The 21,521-nt window shown below is 49.4% G+C and overlaps 1 protein-coding gene across 6 annotated transcripts in view; it reads right to left on the reverse strand.

Moving 5' to 3' along the window:
* The window catches only part of Tet3 (tet methylcytosine dioxygenase 3), a 95,176-nt gene that overhangs the window by 39,330 nt on the left and 34,325 nt on the right, over positions 1–21,521 (reverse strand). For all 6 annotated transcript variants that reach the window (XM_051154800.1, XM_051154799.1, XM_051154801.1 and 3 more), the window contains one exon: positions 1,930–4,093. In XM_051154800.1, the coding sequence (XP_051010757.1) occupies positions 1,930–4,093 (2,164 nt within the window). The remainder of the gene's footprint in view (positions 1–1,929; positions 4,094–21,521) is intronic.

Here is a 21,521-nt window from a genome sequence, read left to right on the forward strand (position 1 = left end):
GGAAAAGGATTTAACCTGACTCTCACTTCCTCATGTTAGAGCACAACCAGCTGCAATCCTCACACCATGTGACTGTACTGTGACCTAAATGAAGTGGTGACTGAAGTGCTTGCTCTGCTGCCTGGAGCTGAGCAGCGTTTCCTGAGCACTACTGCGGCTCTCAGCAGCCTCCTGCTCTGGGTCATCGCCCTCTAGGCGCACGTAAAGGCTAGAGTAGAGAAGGGCCCAGCACTCCCAGCTCGTGATTGATGGAGCTGGAATTCAGATTCTAAAACGGCCTTGACCAACCTTCACACCATAAAATGAATTTAACAAGTAACACAGTAAGGACCGACTAAGCCCTAAGCACTAGGTACTATATTCAGGCCAAGTGACAGACAGACAGACAGACAGACAGACAGACAGAGACACAGAAGGGCAAGAGGAAGACTGCTCGTGATCTGAATGCACTGCCCCCCAAACACTGGGGACCAGGGGCTTCACAGCCACACCTTACAGTCATATCTAACAAGGAGCAGAGCTAATGGGCATTTACAAGCACCTCACGAGCCATTTTATTTGCCGTTCGCACATTTCCCCATGCCAGGATGACAGCCTTTGTGTATCGCACAGTCACAGAATTCAGGGTCCTCATCATGAGCATTGGGGGAGGGGGTGTTTGTTCTGTCAAATACCTGAAGCACACGTGCCATTCATGGGCCTTTAAGCAGCAGGGCACGGGAGCCAGAGCAGACCCAGGGCTGCCACCATAGCAAGAACATCCTCTGAGACTATCACATCCATGGGGTAGTCCTAAGGCACCCAAGGACAAGGCCTACAAACCGATGGGCTCTTTAGCCCCTGACCTGTGGCCCAGGGTCACACCCAGCCCAGACCTAGCCATGTCAGAACATGTGCATATGTTACCTCCAGCTGCACATCCACTCCAGGCTCGGCCTACACAACCAGAGTGCACACTCCTCTCCAAACCTGTCCCCAGTGAAGAGCACTGCTGTGGCCAAGACCTCTTCCAGGACCATCATCCACCTGCTCCCCCCACTCCCTCTCAGGCACACACATTTTCTTACATCGCTCATGGCATTTTCCTTATAGTTTCTGGATTGTCTCCCCTTCCACCATGAGTCAGAAGTTTTCAAGTGCATAAGATAACAACGACATCACTTGCTTTCAAACCCTCAGGAACCTACTACTTCCCCTGGGATCACGTCCAACTCTTGACAGTCGCCCCCTGGGGCCTGACTGATCTGACCCCTGCCCACCGTGTCATGCCACCCCATCCTACTTTGCTCTTTCTAGGGCAAAAAGACTCCAAACGAATCCTACTTTCAGCCAGGGGCACGCCTAACTCCTAGAATGGTCCTCCTTTCTAGCTGAGGGCCCTACAGGGCTCTGCAAAGGCACCATCTCCTGTAGGAAGAATGACCATGAGGCGGGCCTCTGGCATGCCTATGGGAGGGGTAATCTTGACTGTATTAATTGAAATAGAAGGCCAGTCCACTGTGGGATTCCCTAGCTGGCATTCTGATTACGTTAGCGGAGAAAGGGAGCTGGGCAGCAGCAAACCGTCACCATCCTCTGCTTCCTGGTTGTGGTTGCCATGTGACCAGTTGCTTCCAACTCCTTATCTCTTTGACTTCCCTGCCATGAAAGACAGCACTCTTAAACTGGGAGCCAAGATAAACTTGTTTTCCTTTAAGTTGATTTTAGCTGAGTATTTTTTTTTTTTTTTAACGGCAACGGGAAAATAAGTTAAGACAGCCAATTTCAGTTACATTGGTATCAGTTTCCTTTAGGCTTCTTTACACGTGCCTGTCAGCTCGTTTCCCAGGATGTGGCACAGTGGTAGGCATTCCATAAACCATCTGCTAGATGAAAACCCAAGCCCACCAGGCTGCTCTCCATCCTTCCCTGACACTCACACGGACTTACCAACACAATCGCAGGTGGGAAACTCAGCCTGTGCCTTCTTGGCAGGTGTGTCCAGCAGACTCTTGGTAGGTGTGTCTAGGTACTTAAGAGGTGACTCCAAGAAGCCACTGAGAGTGGGTGTGAGTGGGTTCTCAGCCTTAGTGGGTGTGGCCTCCTGCCCTCCCTCCTCTGATTGGAAGCAGGTGGTTGAGAGGACAGTCACGGCCCCTGAAGACTCAATCTTGATCTTCTTGGGGGAGTGGGTGGCAAAAGGGCTCTCTGGTGCTGGGAGACATGTTGGCTGGTTTTCAGGGTCTTGGATGGGCACCGAAGGAGGGCCGGGGAGCCCAAAGCTATCCCCAAATTCAGCCTCAAACTGCCGGATGAGCTCCTCCAGCTTGTCATCGGCAGGGGGAAGGGGGCCGCCGGTAGAGCCTGGCTGCAGGGCTGCTATAGGGCTGGGGGACCTCATTTCCTGAGTAGGGGGCAGCAGGCTGTCCCCGGAGGGACTAGGTGCAAATAACGCAAGAGAAGGTTCTGGGGGTAAAGGGGTGGCAGCGCCCTGGGAGGCAGCGCCCTGGGAGGCAGAGCTCTGGGGGGCAGGAGGCAGGGTGGGGAATTGGGCAAGTGGAGGTGCCTGCCCTTCTGAGCATTGGGATTTTAGCCCTTCCAGAATAATCTGCCTAAGAGGCAGGAAGAGAGGCTGCATGTCCCGGGGCCTGGACTTCTTGATCTGAATGGGCTTTCGGACACTGGTCTTGATCCCAGGGGTGGTTTTCTCCGCTCCCACGGGACCTGGGGTAGAAGGCTTCTTCTTCTTCTCCTTGGGTGGTTTGTCGGGAGGCCGTGGGGCAGGTGAGCCTGGTGGGGCCCACCAGCCAGGAGCCTGTGGCTCTGTGGGAGCAGGGAAGGAGGCTTCCTGGGCCTGTTCCAAGAATAGGTTGCGCTTGTGATGAAGGTGCTGCTGCAGGGCCGCCTGGGCCTTCTGGTGGGTGTCGGGCTCTGCTGATGACAGGGGAGCCTCCCTCTGGGAAACAGGGGATGGTGCTGGGGCTGGGGAGGAGGAAGGGGGCTCAACCTTGACCTTGGGCTTGGTGGGCAGGGCCTCAGGTCGCTTGAATACTGACTGGATGTAGTCACTGGCGCTGCCCAATAGCTGTTCCAGTTCAGCCATAGGGTCAGGGCTTGGGCGGGGCACAGGCCAGGAGTTCCGGGGTGTGGCTGGAGGGGTATCGGTACCCCATGCTTCTGGAAACTCAGTTCTTGGGGTTGCTGGAGGGTAGGCTGGGCTATCAGGAACAAAGGATGGATGGTCCTCTGGGGGAACCACAGGCCATGAGGGGGCCCGGAGGTAGGACTGGGGAGACCTGAAAGGGGCAGAAGGGGACAAGGCCTCAGGGAGCGGACAAGAAGCCTGGGAGGCGGAATGAGAAGGCTGAGGGAGGGCGGAGGAGAGCTGCGTGAGGGCCTCGATGGCGATGGCTGTCTGCAGGCTGATGTTTTTTTCCTTGGCAATGCTCAGGGCACTCTGGGACAGAGGCAGGCCCTCCAGGGGAGGTACCTGGGGGACCTCAGAGCTAAGGAGTGGTCTGGTGCTTGGGGCTGGGAGGCCAGCCTCACCAGGAGGCAGAGTGCCTGTGAGCCTGGGCCGCTCCTGCCCTCCCTCCATGGCCACAGACTTGATCTTTCCCTCCAGCCACTCGAGGTAGTCAGGGCACTCTGGGCCATCGCAATTGCAGTTGGGTGGTTTCATGCCATGCCTCGCAAGGGCCAGGGCTGTCTGTAGCGTGTCAAGGTCTTCGCTGCCCTCCGAGCAGCTCTCGGGCCGGGTGCCCCTGCTGTTGTTCCCAGCCTCACGACTCATCTCACGATTGAAGGTTTCATAGAGCCGGGTGCTAAGGGCCCCATAAGAGGACACAGCTTCGGCCACAGCCGAAAAGGCCACCAGATCGTGGGCATCTTCCAGGCGGGCGGTGTGAGCAGGGCCTGAGGCAGCGCCCCAGCTGGGCTTCTGGTCTACCCGCCAAGGACCCGCAGCTCCCAGCAGAGTGGGTCCGGCGGGCTCTCTAGCACCATTGACCGGCGCCCCTGAGGTGCTTAGCTGCCTTGAATCTCCATGGTACACTGGCCCTGAGTCCATCTGACCTGGAATAGGTCCATCAACTGGGCTGAACTCTGAACCTGTCTGGAGAGAGAGAACAGAGGGGAGGGGAAAAAAGGAAAAGCATAAACCACACTATTTGTAAAGTATCACCGTGCTTCATACTGCCCAGGCATACTGCCAACACACCCCTCTTTTCTTGCAAATTCTCTCCCTGGCACTTGCTGAGCCTCAGTCTACCTTCATGCATCTCCACTCTCTAGCTCAGAGAGCTGGGGAAGGGGAGACAGGTCGATCCCCAGGGTTTGCTCTGGCCTATTAGTGGTGGACCAATGAAAAGACCATGTGGGAGGGGAGGGGTCAGGAGGGGTCCCTCCTGAGCTATGATGCCCAAGGCCGTCCTCTGACCTCCATATACACACACATGTGCATACATGCAAACACACAGAAAGGTTCTACGTGGAGTTCTCAGTGTCACTGGGCCCAGTGAGAGCTCAGACCAGTTACAAAAACCATGAACACTACCCTATGAGCATGTACAGGGGGAGGAGGTCCCCCTCAGTCACAGTCATAGGGGAGGGAGTAAGGAGAAATGGGAGGGAGGGAGGAATGGGAGGATACAAGAGATGGGATAACAATTGAGATGTAATATGAATAAATTAATAAAATATATTTAAAAAAAACATATACACCCAAAAAGGCCCTTAAACTTCCAATAACCAAAGGTATCCCAAGGTCCTGCCTACTTTATTTTTGTGTCAGGAGGGAAAGAAAGCTAACCAACCAACCCCAACATGGAACAGTGTGTTGTAAACAGAAAGCTGGGAAGCTTTCCCACTTGGCCTGGGCAGGGATCAGTCACCGCTTCCTACTGGGGAGACGACCCACATTCCCTTCTCTCCCAGTTAAATCCTCTCAAGTTAGGAGAACTAGCTCACATCCCACACACAGCCCCAGGGCTGAGGGAAATACTGATGACCAACCCTACTGAGCCCCATCCCATATGGAAATTGGCCCCACTCCATGCAGGGCCAGTTGAGCTAATGGCATTTGAGTTCCTGTTTGGAAAGATTCAGTCTTCTCACCCAGGAACCCCCTATATACATATATACACACTCAATGCCCACAAAAGTTCACGAAAGGGAAGGTGTGCTAGAAGCGGGGCTGAAAGGACCAAGTCCAGAAAGATAAAAGCAAATACAAAGAAAGACATGACATAACTCTGCAAGATTCATCCCTTGGAAAGTCCTTCCTTTTCACCGAAGGCCAAAAAAACCTCAGAAGGATTGACAGATTCTCAGTCACAGGCAGTGGGAACCTGGTGAGGTGCAGGGCTGACAGCTACTGAAAACCTCAGGTCACAGCAGCTGCTGCACAGTCCAACATCCAGCTCTGTGGCACCCCCAGAGGCAGGGGCCTTCAAAGCTCCACCTGTAGTAGGTAAGTAGCACTGCTGGGAAGCTGCGGAACTTGGGAGTGGACCAAAGGCGTTCATGGTACCCCAGCTCCGTTCGTTGTTTCCTGGCTCCATGAGGTAAGCCCTTTGCTCTGCCACTTATTGCCCACCATGATGTCCTGCCTCAGACGCAGTGATGAAGCCAAGCGGCCAGTGACTGAATCCTCTGAGACCATTAAACAACTTACAAAAAGGTCTTTTTTTCTACTGCCCCTCCCTCACTCCCAGCAATGGAAAGCTGACAGATGGGAGGATTTTAGTAAAGACACCACCTTAACCAAATGATCAACATTGGTTACCAAATAACTGACAAGTAGCAACTTAAGGAAATGGGTGTTTTGGCTCACGGTCTGAGAGAGTACAACCTCTCACTACTGTAGGTACTGTTTGGTAGCAGGAACTCACACTGTGGCAGTAAGGTTGTGACTGCTCTTGCTCACAGCTCGGACCAGACACATGCAGAAGGAAAGGCTGGTGCTTAGCTGGCTTTTCCTTTTTATTCAGTATAGAATCACAGTCCGTGGACGGGTGCCCCCACATTCAGAGTGGATCTTATCCCTTCAGGTAATCCTCTGTAGGAAAGCCCTGGGAGACCCACCCAAAGATGTGCCTTAATGTCCAAGGTGTTTCTCAATCCAATCAAAACTACCCATTACACTTATTACAATATGGCAACACCAACACAGGACTCACAACTCAGAGAACTTCTGCCAAAATGTAGAACCTTAATCTATTCGTGAGGAAATTACCAGGTAAACAAAACTGCAGCATTCTACATAATACCTGAAGTGTCCTCCCAAAGCCTATAATCAAGGGAGAACCTCTTCCAGTTTTACCTAAACAAAACACGTGCTTATAGGTCAGATCTCAAACAAAGGAGAGCAGCAGCTGCCCTGCTGATGCAATCTGAGTAGCAACACAGCAAGAATACACTTTGTCCATCCTGATCTACACTTGCATCATTATAGAAGCAGGGAAGAAAATGCTTCTGGGGATGCAGCTCAGTGGTAGGTCACATGCCTAGCATGTGAGAGGCTCTAGGTTCAAGCCTCAGCTTTGCCCCCTCCAAAAGGTAATAATTAAAAACTACAGAATCTTCTTAAAAATAGTGAATGCCCTTGTTATTATGACAAACACGTCTAAGTATTTAGCAGTAAAGGGACACGGTGTATTTCTAATTTAATCGCAGGTAGTCATAAAATATTTATATGCATATATAAAAATATACATATAGAGAAAATGCTAAAGTAGATGAGAATGTAAATATTCTGGTTCCAGGTATGATCTTTTTTTTTGTTTTGTTTTTGTTTTTGTTTTTTTGAGGCAGAGTCTCTCTGTGTACCCTTGACTGTCCTGGTCTCGAACTCACAACGATCCGCCTGCCTCTGCCTCCTGAGTGCTGGGATTACAGGCGTGTGCCACCACGCCTGGTTTTCCAGGTATGATCTTATAACATTGGAAAAGTTTTAAATTCTGTCAAGCTGGGAGTTGGTGGCACACATCTTTAATTCCAGCACTTGGGAGGCAGAGGCAGGTGGATCTCTGTGAGTTCAAGGCCAGCCTGGTCTACAAAAAGTCCAGGACAGCAAGGGCTCTGTTACACAGAGAAATTCTGTCTCAAAAAAAAAAAAAAAAAAAAAAAAAAAAAAAATTCTGTCAAAATAGAACACTAAAAAATAAACCAGATATCTGGGTAGCACACAAAATACTTTACGGTGGCTACGATAACACCAGCTCCAAGACCGTCAGCTAGGCACAGGCATCACAGGCTCCAGAGGGGTGGAGGCCACTAGGAATCAGGTCTGTTGCAACGACGCCTCAGCCTGCAGATCCCACCTCCTCATCACTGTCCCTGTTCTGGCGACAAAGGGCTCACGTGCTTCTCCAATGTCTCAGAGCTCTCAGCACGTGGCCCTCGCTTTTTGGCCTATGGTTTGTTGGTCGCTGTGGTTTATTCTTAGAGCTTCACTTCTATTCGGACCCAGTTTGAAGAGTTAGCTGTGCCTCCATCTCCAGGGCTCTGCGAACTGTGGCTTCCTCCCTCCTCTTCACTTATCACGCATCGCCACTCTGACAAGCCTAAGCAGCTGCCTCCCGCAGCGGTAGCGGTTAATGCAAGGCAATGTTTGAAACCCAAGGACTCCCATGCCTACCCACAGCTGGTGCAGCAGAAACACTCCCAGGACAAGGAATCTCCTGTCCACCACTGGCCACGCAGTATCTGCTGGAAAACTTTTAGACACCTAAGAATGTTATCTTATACCCGGCCTACCGCTCACTTTGGAAGCTTACACAAGTGTGGCTTACAGACCTGCGGCAACACAACTTTACGCGCTATGTGTAAAGGGACAGGCGGAGGTAACATCCGAGAGTAGCAAGATTCACGAAAACAATGTCAGGAAGACTAACGCTGCAGGAGCTGAGGCTTCCCCAAAATGGTCAAGGCAATGAAAAGGGATTTTAAAAGCTATTTTTGGTGTGTGAATAAGAAAGAACTAAGGCTGGCGGTGTGCCACTCAGTTCCTTGAGAAGGAAAAATGCTTTTCAGAGCAAAAAGAGAATAAAGGGAAAGGTAGACACAGGCATGGAGGGGAAGACAGGAAAGCCAGCACACGTGGGCGAGATAAGAAAACCCTGAATTCCTGTTTCCTGGCTAAGGAACCCCATTGATATATTTTCTCAGTACCTGCCAGTGAGCCTGGAGCAAACCTGTCGGCAGAAGTTGCCAATGAGCACTGAAAGCAGGCATGGTCCCCGACATACAGTCTTGGGTTTGAAGGCTGGTGCATTCTTGAATGGGTAGAGGGACCATAAGGAGTCAGGTTCCACAGGAGACTGTCAACCATCTTAATGTTTTGTGTCATGTGACTAATGAAGCAGGGGATGCCATGATGCACAGGTCAGAGCCACAACTGCCACAGGTCCGCCTAGCTGGCCTGACCAACAGCTAGTGGTTGTTTGTTTCACAACCAAAGTGTACACAAAGCCTCGATTTCCTTGAAGGGTCTACATGTCTACCTGGCAAATCTGTCTGCAGCGGAGAGGAGCTACCATGTACACAGAGTAGATCTGTCTCCTCAGCACCAGCACAGCCTGCTGAAACCAAGGCCAGGGGCCAGGGACTGAGCACCTGTTCGCAGCTGAATCAGCTGCCACTTTGTTGGCTACCTGGGAAGCCCCTTTGTAGGCTTTTGATCTACACCTCCATCAGAAGACGTTCAAGCTTCATGTCTGCCACAACTCTGATGAGGCCAGCTACAGAGAGTGCTGGCTTGTAAGTGCCTGTCACCACAGTCCAGCCATATTCACAGTACAAACTGGTAAGTCAACTGATGGGGTGGGATCCGGAGGTCTGTCACAGTGAGAAAGTCAAGCAAGGAGTGCAGCTTAGCAATCTGGAACTCCACTTGGTTTGGGCTATGCACACTCACTCCCCTCTTCTTACAACGTACTTAGCAGCCTGACATGCCGCTCTTATTTGCACGTACTATGCCCGCACACCCCTCCAAAACCTAGGAGCGCATCAACAACAAAGGACCCCTGTATGCACTGAGCTGCATGCACACCCCTCTCTGAATAGACTAAGTTTCTAATTGCCTTAATGGCTGTCAACCTTAGATCCTATTCAATCATACTTGAGTTGGGTCTGGCCTGAACTGGTTTGGAGTTCAGGCAGTAATTAGGCAAATTGTCTTCAAAATGAACTTTTAAGGAGAATTTCCTAATTTGCCACTTCATGCCTAACTGGACATGTACAGGATTAAAATCAGATGTGTTATGGGAAAGGACATACAAGGCAGAGAAGTGGTTATGTAACTTGAAAGTTGTCAGTCAAAACACAACTGCTCAAAATATATCCCGAGTGCCCAAAACCCCTCCCTTGTCTGTCTGTCTGTACATCTCTGTGTGTGTCTGTCTGTCTGTCTCTCTCTCTCTCTTAAAAGATATATTCTTTATTATAAATACAGTGTTCTGCCTGAATGTAGGCCTACACACCAGAAGAGGGCACTAGATCTCACTAAAGATGGTTGTGAGCCACCATGTGGTTGCTGAGACTTGAACTCAGGACCTCCGGAGAGCAGCCATCTCTTTAATGCCTCCCCGCTCCCATTTTCTCTTGAAGGGAAGTCGCAATAGTAATCAGGGCCCCTCACTATCTTCACTCACACGCGTCACTCTCGCCAGTGCATCCGGCCTGTTCTGTCACTTTCCTTTGAATAACGCTTCCCTGCTCCTTCTGCAGTCTGTCTGTGCCTTGGCTTCCATTCCTTTAATAAGAGACCGGGAACCCGGACACACCTGGGGCAGACCCTGACTACCAGCAACAGCAGGGCTGTTCTCAGAAGACACAGATGTTGAATACAGGAGGGGGAAACTATTCATATATTGAGCAGCTGTGCCACCTGCCAGAAGGGCAAACAGACTGGATCAGATGCCAAAAGGTCAAGAAGCTAGAGAGAGAAAAATCAAACAGTAAATACAGCCCTGTACTTACACCAAGTCTATGCGAATTATACACAGGAGACAGCCGTGCGCACCCAAGTGAAAGAATGACAGGCATAAAGCAGGGCAGCAGCTTCGGAGGGCCCTGCAGCCCGTGCCTTCCTCAGACTTCCTGACCAGAATCCACAATCAGAAAGACTCATGTCATGTATAAGGCCCAACCACACACCGGATCCAAGATGGAAAGCAGCAGGTATAGGGGCAGTAGCGAGGACACAGCAGAGAGTAGACTTACTTCCAGGAGGGAAATTTCAGGAATCACTGCAAGTCCTAAGGGCTGCGACCCAAAGGCCAGGCAGATGTTACTGTCACTCTCCAGACCTGTGGCATGAGGCCTGAACCAGCACAAGTATGAAACATGTCACAGGAGTAAAACATTAAGAGACAAGGAAGGAAACACTTCTGCTGGGTGAAGTCTCCCTTGACTGGTCCGTGCCAGAGCCGAGTACGAGGGACGCGTAGCCTCATTCTGTTGGGCCGCATAGCCAACTGGGCCCTGAGCTGCTAAGGGATGAGGCTCCTGGCACACTTCTGGAACCTGTGCCTCTGCCTCTTGCAGCGCTGACTGCCTGGTTGCCACCTGTCTTATCCTCCCTAAGCTTTGGGCCAACCTCAGAGGCTCCATGCATAGTTAATGATATCTCCACTACAATGGGAGTGTCAAAGCCCCCCCCCCCCCCCCCCCCCCGCCGCCCAGTGCTTCCCTTTCTGGGTACAAACCCCACCCAACTCTCCTGGGGCCCTCCTATTCCTGTTGGGTCTCTTCTTTGACCCACAATGCCAACAACTCTCCAGTTCCCCTTTTAGGTCTTGCTCAGGTTAGGGTGTTTCCCCATTGTCTGGAGTAGCAGTAAACGTGAGTGAGGCATAGACATGCCCTAAGCTTTGTCTCCATCTGAGGAGCTGTGTGCGCCAGAAGCTCGGAGCTCACCTTTGCCCCACTCCCATCTCCCTCCAGGGACACAGGAGCCTCTGCTGGGATGCCATTCCACATCCTGCCTCTTTTACCTATGTTCCTCTTGCTGCCTCATCCTCATCCCTTCTGGGGCTCCCTAGTCTCCACCACTGTCTCCCAGACAGCTTCAGGGGTTCGACAGCAGCAACCTGCCCTCCCTACCTGAGGGGGTAAGGAAGCCCTGGTGTTGGGCAAGGCTGGGCAAGGCTGGATTCTCTACTCTCCAGAGAAGTCAGTCAACGCCAAGGTGGGCTTCAGACCCAATCCTAGCTTCCTAAGTTTCTCCCGATTCTCAGTAAGCACACACCGGCTCTGCGACACTCCACTGAAGAGAAAGCAAAGGGAAGTGCTTAGGGAAGAGAGGAGTGCTGTCCATCCCTCATCAGCCTTGGCAGGAGGCGGAGTTAGAAGAGGACCACGCGACAGGGCTGGACTGCTGCTTGTCAGCTACACACCACGTTAGCAAAAACCCGTCCAAAGTGCTGACAGCCAGAAAGAGCAAGCGCCCATCTCTCCACGGCGGACCCCTCTGGGGTGAATTCTCCCAGAATTTGAGGCAATAGAGGCTGCCTCCCCACCCAGATCTTTCCACCCCAGCCAAGCCAGCAGCTGTTGGAGGGTTTGCAGCCCCACCCTCTCCCCCTCAGCTTAGTTCAGGCATCTACAGGAGGCAAGAATCCTCCCCTCCTTCCCAAGTGAAACAGTGCAGGGATCCTGCTTATGGCATTCTATCTAGAGCTGAATCAATTATTCATCTCTTCAGAGGGTCCTCCCCCTCCTGAGCTTTGCTGACAAAGCTGGTGTGTAATGGAGAGACTTTTAGGGGGGCCCTGGCAGAGGACGCACACAGCTGCCCACTTTGGCAGGAGAGTATGTGTGCTCATGTGTGCACAGGCTAGTAAGCCCCAGGGATGTACCCCCTATGTAGACTGCAACCCTGAGAAGGCATGTCTAACTTTTTGACCCATCACAGGATGGCAGAGCTACTTCTTGTTAGGGAGGGGTTAGAAGTGAGTCTCACGGTTCCTATTCATGTTATCAATGCAGCATTAAAAAACCTCCCGATTTTCCTAATTCAGAATTGACCGATGTACAGATCTTTCAGTGACTGAGCGAAGCTCAAGAAAATGCCTGACAGCTCAGAGGTTAAGAGCACTGACTACTACTCTTCCAAAGGTCATGAGTTCAATTCCCAGCCAACCACATGGTGGCTCACAACCATCTATAAAGAAATCTGGTACTTGCTTGTAGCCTGCAGGCAGAATGCTGTATACATAATAAATAAATAAAATCTTAAAAAAAAAAAAAAAGAAAAGAAAAGAAAAAGAAAATGCCGAAACTTGCCTCATCTGGGACAGGTAACCTCTGCTCCATTTGGCAAGAGTACCGGACTATGAGAGTTCATGCCCTCTGACCTAACAGCAACTCATGTGGCAGCAAAGAGGCTGAAGGTGAAAACAAACCTGTAGAACTAACTGCTAGGACACGCTCAGGGCAGGCAGGGCATGGTGCTCAGCACCCCACGCTTATTCCTCTCATAGTCCATAGGCACCGGACATAAAGACACTGAGCACAGTGCAGCCATTTTTATTCACCAAGTACTGATACTCACTTTAATAAATGTTTAAAAAAAAAAAAACAATAAGGGAATAGAAGAAATTAAAATGCTACAAATGCCAAGATTGTTTCCCCTGAAGCATTATAACAAAAGAACTAGAAACAGCTTGAGTGTTCCAAAAACACAGGAGTGGTTTACAAAGTGCTCTATATGTCTTTATGGGGGTGGGGTGGGGTGGAGGGTAGGAAAAGTACTCCACTAAACACACACACACACACACACACACACACACACACACACACACACACACACACACACCAGGGAGAGGGAGGTAGAGAGAGACAGAGAACACAGTAGCTGGAGAGATGACTCAGAGGTTAAGAGCCCAGGCTGCTCTTGTACATGGCCCAGGTTCTAGTCCCAGCACACACATGGCAGCTTAAAACTGTCTAACTCCAGTTCCAAGGGGTCTGTTATCCTCTTCTGGCCACCTCAGGCACCAGGCATGCATGTGGTACACGTGCGTGCAATGGGAAAACCAATACACATAGGTAAAAATTAGAATAAAACATAGTAAAGCCAGAGTGATGCCAGGTGAGGTGGTGCATGCCTGTAATCCCAGCACTCAGGAGGCTGGGGCAGGAAGGGCTGAAGTCTGAGGCCAGCCTGGGCTACATAGCAAGACTGTCTCAAACAAAATAAAATAACACAGTGAGACTTCTGGCGTTGCCACTTACTAGATGCCATGCTTTATGCAATCTCTGTTCTTCTGTTTCCTCAATTTGTAAATTGAGGAGGGTAATAGTACATGAGCATTAAAGACACACACGACCTGTGTTCACAGAGCACATGCATGCATACAGCAAGGGCCATAAAATGATGTGGGGCTTTTTTTTGTTTTGTTTTCTATGTTTGTTTCTATGTAGCCCTAGCTGTCCTGGAACTTGCTATGTAGACAGGCTGGCCTTGAACTCTCTGATCTGCCTACCTGAGTGCTGGGATTAAAGGTGCCACCATGGCCCGGCTAGGTGTGTGTTACTTTAACACTGAGTGCCTGTGGGGTTCAGCAGCAGCTTTTCCTGAAATGGCACTAGCAAAAAAGCTAAGAGAACAATCATTCTGGAAACATTTGTGGACTATGATTAATGTCAAACACACACGTTCTGTGGCCCTGTAGTTCCAGTTCCAGAGAAACCACATATACACGCAAGAGGTGGCACGCCCATGATTCACAGCACTGTTAGCCAGCAGCAGCATGTGCAGACACCCCAAGAGCCCACCAGTCACAGATCAGATGAGTGCTAAGCAGCAGTGGGAATAATGGACCACAGGATGGGAAAGGCTCTCACAAACTATAATGAGTTAGAAAAGTGGGGAGGGAGGAGACAGTTCAGTGAATAAAGACACTTGCCTCCAAGCCAGACAACCCAAACTCCACGCCTGGAATACACACTGTAGGAAAGATCAGATTCAGGCAAGCTATTCTCCTGCATCCTCATGCCCGTGTGCCCATACAAAGAAACGGAATAGGCATGAATTTAAAAGAGCTGGCCTGGGCTGGAGAGATGGCTCAGAGGTTAAGAGTAATGACTGCTCTTCCAGGCCTAAGTTCAATTCCAGAGGTCCTGAGTTCAAGTCCCAGCAACCACCTATAATGAGATCTGGTGCCCTCTTCTGGTCTGCAGCTGTACATGCAGGTAGAGCACTGTATACATAATAAACAAACCTTAAAAACAACAACAAAAACTGGCTTTACGCAGAGATGATGATGCTCACTTTTAATCCCAGCACTGGGGAGGCAGAGGCAGGTGGATCTCTCTGAGTCCAAGGCCAGCCTGATCTACATAAGAAAACCACAAAGACTGACCTTCAAAGGAGCACATATATGTGTGTGTATACATTCCTTCTAAGGACTTAAGAGATTTCTACTAAACAAGCAAAATTAAATGCAAGGGAGCACAATGTATAATGAAAACTTCAATGAAGGAAAGATAAACAGTGAATACCAGGCAATGGTTGGGTCCCTGAGACAGACAGGGATGGATTAGAAGAAAGCACGCATGTGAACAGCACGTATTTGTCAGGCTTTATCTGTGATACATCATGATGTGCACATGACACCATCAGAAAAATTACAAGATGGCAGTTCATTTGCTGGTATGTTTAAAGTGATAATAGGAAAATATAAAATACAAAACCACAGAAAATACGTTCAGTGGAGGAAAAAAAAAATGACACTTCAGAATGCCTCTGAAAAGGGCAGGGTCTCAGGTAGACCAAACTGGCCTCAGACTTTCTGTGGAGGAAGGCTGGCCTTGAACTTCTGATCCTCCTGCCTCCACTCTGTGACGGCTTCGATTATGAGCATGTGCTACCACATCCAGTTTTATGCTGGAGATGGAGCCCAAGGCTTCCTGGGCAAGCACTCTACCAACTGAGCTGCATACCCCATCTTCAGGGAGTGTTTTCCTGATGAGGAAGCGCTGGGGGGCAGGGCGTGATTCAAACACTGCCTGACTTAACAATGCCATCCCTTTAACAATCCACAGCAAACCAGCTCTGCCGCTGCAGGGACACACACGTGAACAGAGCTCGGCTCCTGGCGGCAGACACTGTGCGGTACTGTGCTTTCTCTTCACAATTATTCATCACTGTGTATGTCTGATGTCTGTACATGTTTGTCAGAGCAAGCATGTAGGAAATGTTCTGTTCATGGGTTATCATGCTTGATTTTTTTTTTTTTCTGAGACAGGGTCTCTCGATGTAGTCTTGGATTTTTTTTTTTTTTTTTTTTTTTAAGTGGAGAAAGGCTTAAAAATAGATTCCCAGGGCCTGAAGAGATGGCTCAGAGGTTAAGAGCACTGATTGTTCTTCCAGAGGTCCTGAGTTCAAATCCCAGCAACCACATGGTGGCTCACAACCATCTATAATGTGATCTAATGCCTTCTTCTGGCCTGCAGGTGTACATGCAGGCAGAGCACTGTATACTTAATAAATAAATCAATAAATCTTTTAAAAATTATAAAAAAATAAGATTCCCAACAGCATAGAAACAAGCGCAGGCCTACAAACACAGAGACCCTCAGGCCCAGGACTTGTGGGCGCTTTTTGTGCACTTTTTGTCGTTAGCTACAAACTGGTCTCTCATGCACAAGTCCAGTTTAAGAAAAAAAAAAAAAAAAAAAGCATGTCTGGGAGCTGAAGAGTGCCCTGGGAGGTATCTAAAATCCTCACCCATGGCATACCATGGCTGCCAACTTCAAACAGCAATTTGCAGGCCCTGGCAGAGCAGCTGCTCAGCACAGTCCTGGTCTGTGGGGTCCCACCAGCCCCTGGACCACAGCCTCCAGCTAGTATGGAGGCAACTGAGCTGACCACATCAAAGGACTCGCAGAAGGCAAAGTCTCCGGCACACCAAAACCAGGTCAGGCCACCAGGGTGGCTCCCAGGCATAGCAGACTTGTGGGCAGCCCTGCTGTGCAAAAATACAGCCTGCACTCCTGCCACAGGGCCATCGATCCTGCCAGCCCCACAGTGCACATCCTTAGACTGGGATGCCCATGGCTCAGTCAGGCCCCGCCTAGCACTGCTCACAGTCAGCCTCTCCACTACCTCCTGCCTCAAAAAGCCTTCTTAAAAGGCTCAGGAAACCAGCAAGCAAGCATTGCTACCACCACAGTCCCCAGACAGAGCTAGCCTTGGTGAATGGCCCCATGACTACTTCCTGAAGGAATCCCAAACCCCTCAAAATCCAGAGTATTCGAGTGTGTCAGAGGACCAGGACTGAGGAGGAAAAGCAAGTAGCTAACAGTTTTGAGTGGAAGTACAAACTACATGACGTAAGCAGTTCTGGCTTAAATGTAACCAACTTCCAATGCTTCCGACTCCACATCCATTTTGGCAGCAAGCCAAGAGAGGCACAAACCAACCAAGCACAAAATTGGCGAGTGGTATAAAGTCAAATCCAACACCTACAGCAGCACTGTGGATGCCTGCAGCCTCCCTGCTACCCACCCCCTCCCTGCTACCCACCCCCTCCCTGCTACCCACCCCCTCCCTGCTACCCACCCCCTCCCTGCTACCCACCTCCTCCCTGCTACCCACCCCTCCCTGCTACCCACCCCCTCCCTGCTACCCAGTTATAATTCTTCAGGAGAAAACTCCCACAGTTGCAGAAGGGTCTCAACATTACTAACAGATCCCATCTTCTCCCTCAAACAGCTTGCTTCCCTGTGTATTCCTTTCTCAAAGACTAAGGTGGAGCCATAATCTGTTCATGGAGGTAGTGGAGGGCTGGAGACACACAGATCAGTTGGTCCAGTGCTTACATGGCATCTCAGATCCCCAGAACCCACATAAAAGGCTGGGTTTGGGATGCTAGGAAGTGAAGATGGGGGTTCCCTAGCCAGCCATCCTATGCTACACAGCTCTCTCTCCAAGTCAGTGGGGAATCCTATCCCAAAACAAAGAGGAACCAATACTCATGTACACACACACACACACACACACACACACACACACACACACACACACCCACCCACACCAGGCTCCTCTGCCAGGGTCCCTCTCACAACTGGAATCTTTACTTTTGTTTCAAATAGTAAAAGACTGGTGACCAAATACGTAAATAAATGAGTAACTGGGGTAAGAAGGACCCTTTCCCACAGTAATGCTGAGCGCCCAGGAACCTAGTTTTAAAGATTTGCAATTTTTCCTTTTTTGAGGAGTAAGGAGGTAATATCAAGACAGGGGTTTCCTGTATAGCCCTGGCTGTCCTGGCCTCAAACTCAGAGATCTCCCTGCCTCTGCCTCCCCAGTGCTGAGATTAAAGGTGTGAGCCACCTGGGAAGGTCTGCATCTCAAAAAAAAAAAAAAAAAAAAAAAATTTTTTTTCTATGGATTAGTAAAAAGTGGTTCCTTATAAACCGAACATTGGGGTAAATTACGAGGCAATTCAACAGGACATTAGATACTCATGGAAACCCTTAAACAGAGGGAAAAGATGGATCAAACGGAAAGTCAAACTAGCAGAGCACCTACCTTCTGAGAGCCATGACATCACCTAGGTACGCACTCTATACGTGGTAAAAACAAAACAGCCAGAGCAGCTCCACAAAACAGTGAACGTGGTCTACCTATGAGTGTGATCAGTCTATCAATACATATATATATCACCTTCCGTCTTGTACAGAATCACAAGCCGTCACTCCAAACATACAGTCAGCAGTGCTGTTCGGCACTGAGGACACCGCAATAGAGTCCCTGCTCGTGGCCTGGCACTGCTTAGATGTGCGGCTTTATCCACATTCACAGGGCATCAGCGTCACTGGACCTCCCGGGAGCGCAGGAGCCTACGCCCACACACTCAGGCTTTGACTCTGGACTTGTCTTTGAGTAAAGTTGCCTGGTAGAGTACCCAAGGCATGCACTAAAGTCATTACAGAGGCAGGGAGGCCCTGGTGCACAGCTCTGGGGAATAAAGCGAGGTCATAAGGGAAAGATGAGGAGAGAGAACTGTTTGGCAAAGTTTTGGGGAGTTGTGGAGTGAGAGGCTCTGCTCGCTGTCGGAAGTGACGAAGAGGTGCAGTGCAAAGCCTGGTTTGCAGCGGGTGCCTTTCTTTGACTTAGTTCGGAGTTTATCATAGTTTAATGCAGCATGCACTTAAAGAATTGAAACCACTGATGTTTTTAACTGATTTTTTTTAACATTAAGCTTCCCCTTAGCATGTCATATAACCTTTGTATACATTTCTAGCTATTTAAGAATTTCATCTCTGGGGCTGGAGAGATGGTTCAAGTAGTTAAGAACACTTACTGTTCTTCCAAAGGTCCTGAGTTCAATTCCCAGCAACCACATGGTGGCTCACAACTTTCTGAGGCCATCTTCTGATGTACATGCAGACAAAGTACCCATATATGTAAAATAAATTAATATATTTTTTTAAAAAAGGTTTTTGCCTCTGACAGATACTGCGCCATTCTCCCTGGGCCACCCATAGCAGGTGCAGAACCCATGGTTCAATCTCTAGACATCTCCTGGTCTGCCACATTCCCCAGGCACTGCCTGTCTAATGCCTGTTAGGCCTTCTAATTCCCCCACTGGCCAAAGACACTGGAGGAGGTGATGGATAAAAGGTGGAGTCCCACACAGTAGGGCGGGCTCATTATTTGGACAACAGTTTAGAAGCTGTACCATCCCTGGCTCACTATTTGGACGACAGTTTACCATCTGTGTACTTGGAGAAAACTACCCTTCAAGACTGAAGGGGGGGGGGGATGACAACACCAGGATCTATGGTTCTTGCCTCAGTTGACACTAATGAGGCCTGCAAGGCACTGCTTGAGAAAACACAGGTCTGAGAATGCCCGGCAAAGGGCACGCAGACTGAGCATGGGCAGCCCACGGCCAAGTCTTCTGAGCAGCTCTGACCCTCCATCTCTCCATGGCGGGATGAAGACAGAAGCCAGGAGTACTCACTCTAGAGCCTGCATCAGAGTTTGACACTTCCATGCAATATGAGGACACGCTTGTTTTTCTAGTCGTTTGCTTTTACTCTACAGAATGACCTATGATGGATTAGGAAAAAAAAAAAAACCTCAAGACAACTGGAGAGTTTGGCTAATAGGTCCGGGAGGGCAGGTGGAGAAGAGACACAACTTCTAATGTTTTATACTGCAGTACAGTAACTATGGCTAACAATCAACTGTATACTTTAAAATAGGTAGTGGTCAAGAGCACTCACTGCTCTCCCAGAGGACCCAAGTTCAAATTCTCAGCACCCACATGGTGGCACAAAACTGGCTGTAACTCCAGTTCCTTGGAATCCAACACCCTTTTCTAGCCTCTATGAGCAACTCCATATAGTAGACAGACAGGCACGCAGGCAAAACACCCATAGAAAAATTAACAAGTTAAAAGGAATCCTGAATGTTCCCAACACAAAGAAATGATGTTTGATGCAGATAGGCTAACTACCCAAATCTGATCACTAAGCATCATACACGTGTACTAAAATATTACACCGTATCTTAAAAATGTATATATATGCGATTAATTGGTGTTTTTGAGACAGGGTTTCTCTGTGTAGCCTTGGCTGTCCTGGAACTAACCTCTGTAGACCAGGCTGGCCTTGAACTTACAGCGATTCACCTGCCTCTGCCTCCCTGAGTGCTGGGATTAAAGACCCACCACCACCACCGCCGCCGCCCGGCTACAATTAATTTTTTAAGTCACTGATTTTTATCATGTAAGAGCTAATCACAAATAATTCACATAAAGAACTAATGAGATTTATAATGATCAATCTAGCCAAAATATCTCACAAGGCTGCAAAGGGGGCAGTGACATAACTAGTCAGGCAGCAGTGCTTGCTACCAAGCCTGACCATCCGAGCTCAGTCCTTGGGACCCACATGGAGGAAAGAGAAAAACCAACTCCTACAAGTTGGCCTCTGGCCTCCACCTAGGCCCTATGCACCCACACACCCCCACAGACAGATGCATTAAATGTCTTAAAAGATACCTTTTTTTTTTTATAAAAGCTGCAAAGCACACCAAGACATTTCAATAGGGAAAAGAGTCCTCCTCTCAAGATGCGTGGCAGAGCAGGAGTGTGACAGGAGTGGAACACGTGACTCACAGCAGGTTCAAAAGCCCACGCACAATGAACCACACACTGAGTATAAGAACGAACACTATATAACGCTTACAAGACAGGTAAGGGCCATCAGCCCAGATAAGAGGATGGACTCTTAGGTGCAACACTGGGACAAGGAGTAACGAAGAACAGAGAAATCAGAGATTTCACCGATTCAAACGCTTCTCCGGGCTGGAGGCAGCGAGATGGCTCAGCAGGTAGAGGCACACGCTGACATAAGCCTGAAGTTTGGTCCCAGGGAGCCCACATCGTGGAAAGACAGAACTAACACCCATGAGCTGTCCTCTAATAAATGTCTCCGCTTCAGGAAAATCCACTAGCTATATGTGTAAGTGGGGGCAGAGAGATGGGGCAAGCCGGAAGGGACTTGAAAGTCATACATCTGAAAAGTGACTGCTATTTGCATAAAACCTCACATAACTTAGTTATAAAAAGGCAACATCAACTACGAATAAGCATGCTAGCCAGGCATGGTGGCCCACATCTGTATCCAGGCACTTTCAAGGTTGAGGCAAGAGTGAGTTCATCATCAGCCTGGCTAATACAATGTCACTTTGTCTCAAAAAAAAGAAAGGGGAAAAAACCCCATAGGACAAAAATGACATTTACAGAAAAGCTTGTATGATTATTCATACCAATGGTATTCCTAACAGTCAAAAAGTAGAAAGAAACAAACCAAATGTGCACCCATTGCTGAATGAGCAAACAAAATGTGGCTTGGTTGTGCTATGGGATATTCTGAATTATCAACTTTCACACACAGGCAGACCTTGAGAACGAGAAGGATAAAAAGGAGGGGCACAAAAGGTCACAGGCTGTGTGACTGTGACTCCGTTTATGTGAAGATGTCCAGATTAGGCAAATCCACCGGCAGAGCATCCATTAGTGGTGGCCAAGGGCCGAGGGGCAGGGGTGGGGGCGTGGGGGTGGGTGGTGGTTAGTCCTAGGGCTGATGGGGCTCGTGGGAGTCCAGGGAGCTGAGCACTGTTTCCCATGGGGCTTTTCTGGGATAAGACATGTTATGAAACAACGCAGTGTGAAGTATGTACTCTATACATACATACCAAAGCCAAACTGTGTAGCTTAAAGGGGCCACTTCATGTTATGTGATTTGGGGGGGGGGGCAGGGGCAGGGGTTCGAGACAGGATTTCTCTGTGTAGCCTCTGGCTTGTCCTGGACTTTCGGGATCCACCTGCCTCTGCCTCCTGAGTGCTGGGATTACAAGTGTGCGCCACCTCACCTGGCTATATTATGTGAATTATATCTCAATAAAAGCGTAATTTGAGAAGGAAGAAGAAAGAAGCAACCGTGGCATCGGCAGCGCAGGTTGGAGCCCAGGGAAAGCAGTTTCAACTCCTTGACCTTTCCCATTAGGTCACAGG

This window comes from Acomys russatus, chromosome 13 (assembly GCF_903995435.1).
Source record: "Acomys russatus chromosome 13, mAcoRus1.1, whole genome shotgun sequence".
NCBI lineage: Eukaryota > Metazoa > Chordata > Mammalia > Rodentia > Muridae > Acomys > Acomys russatus.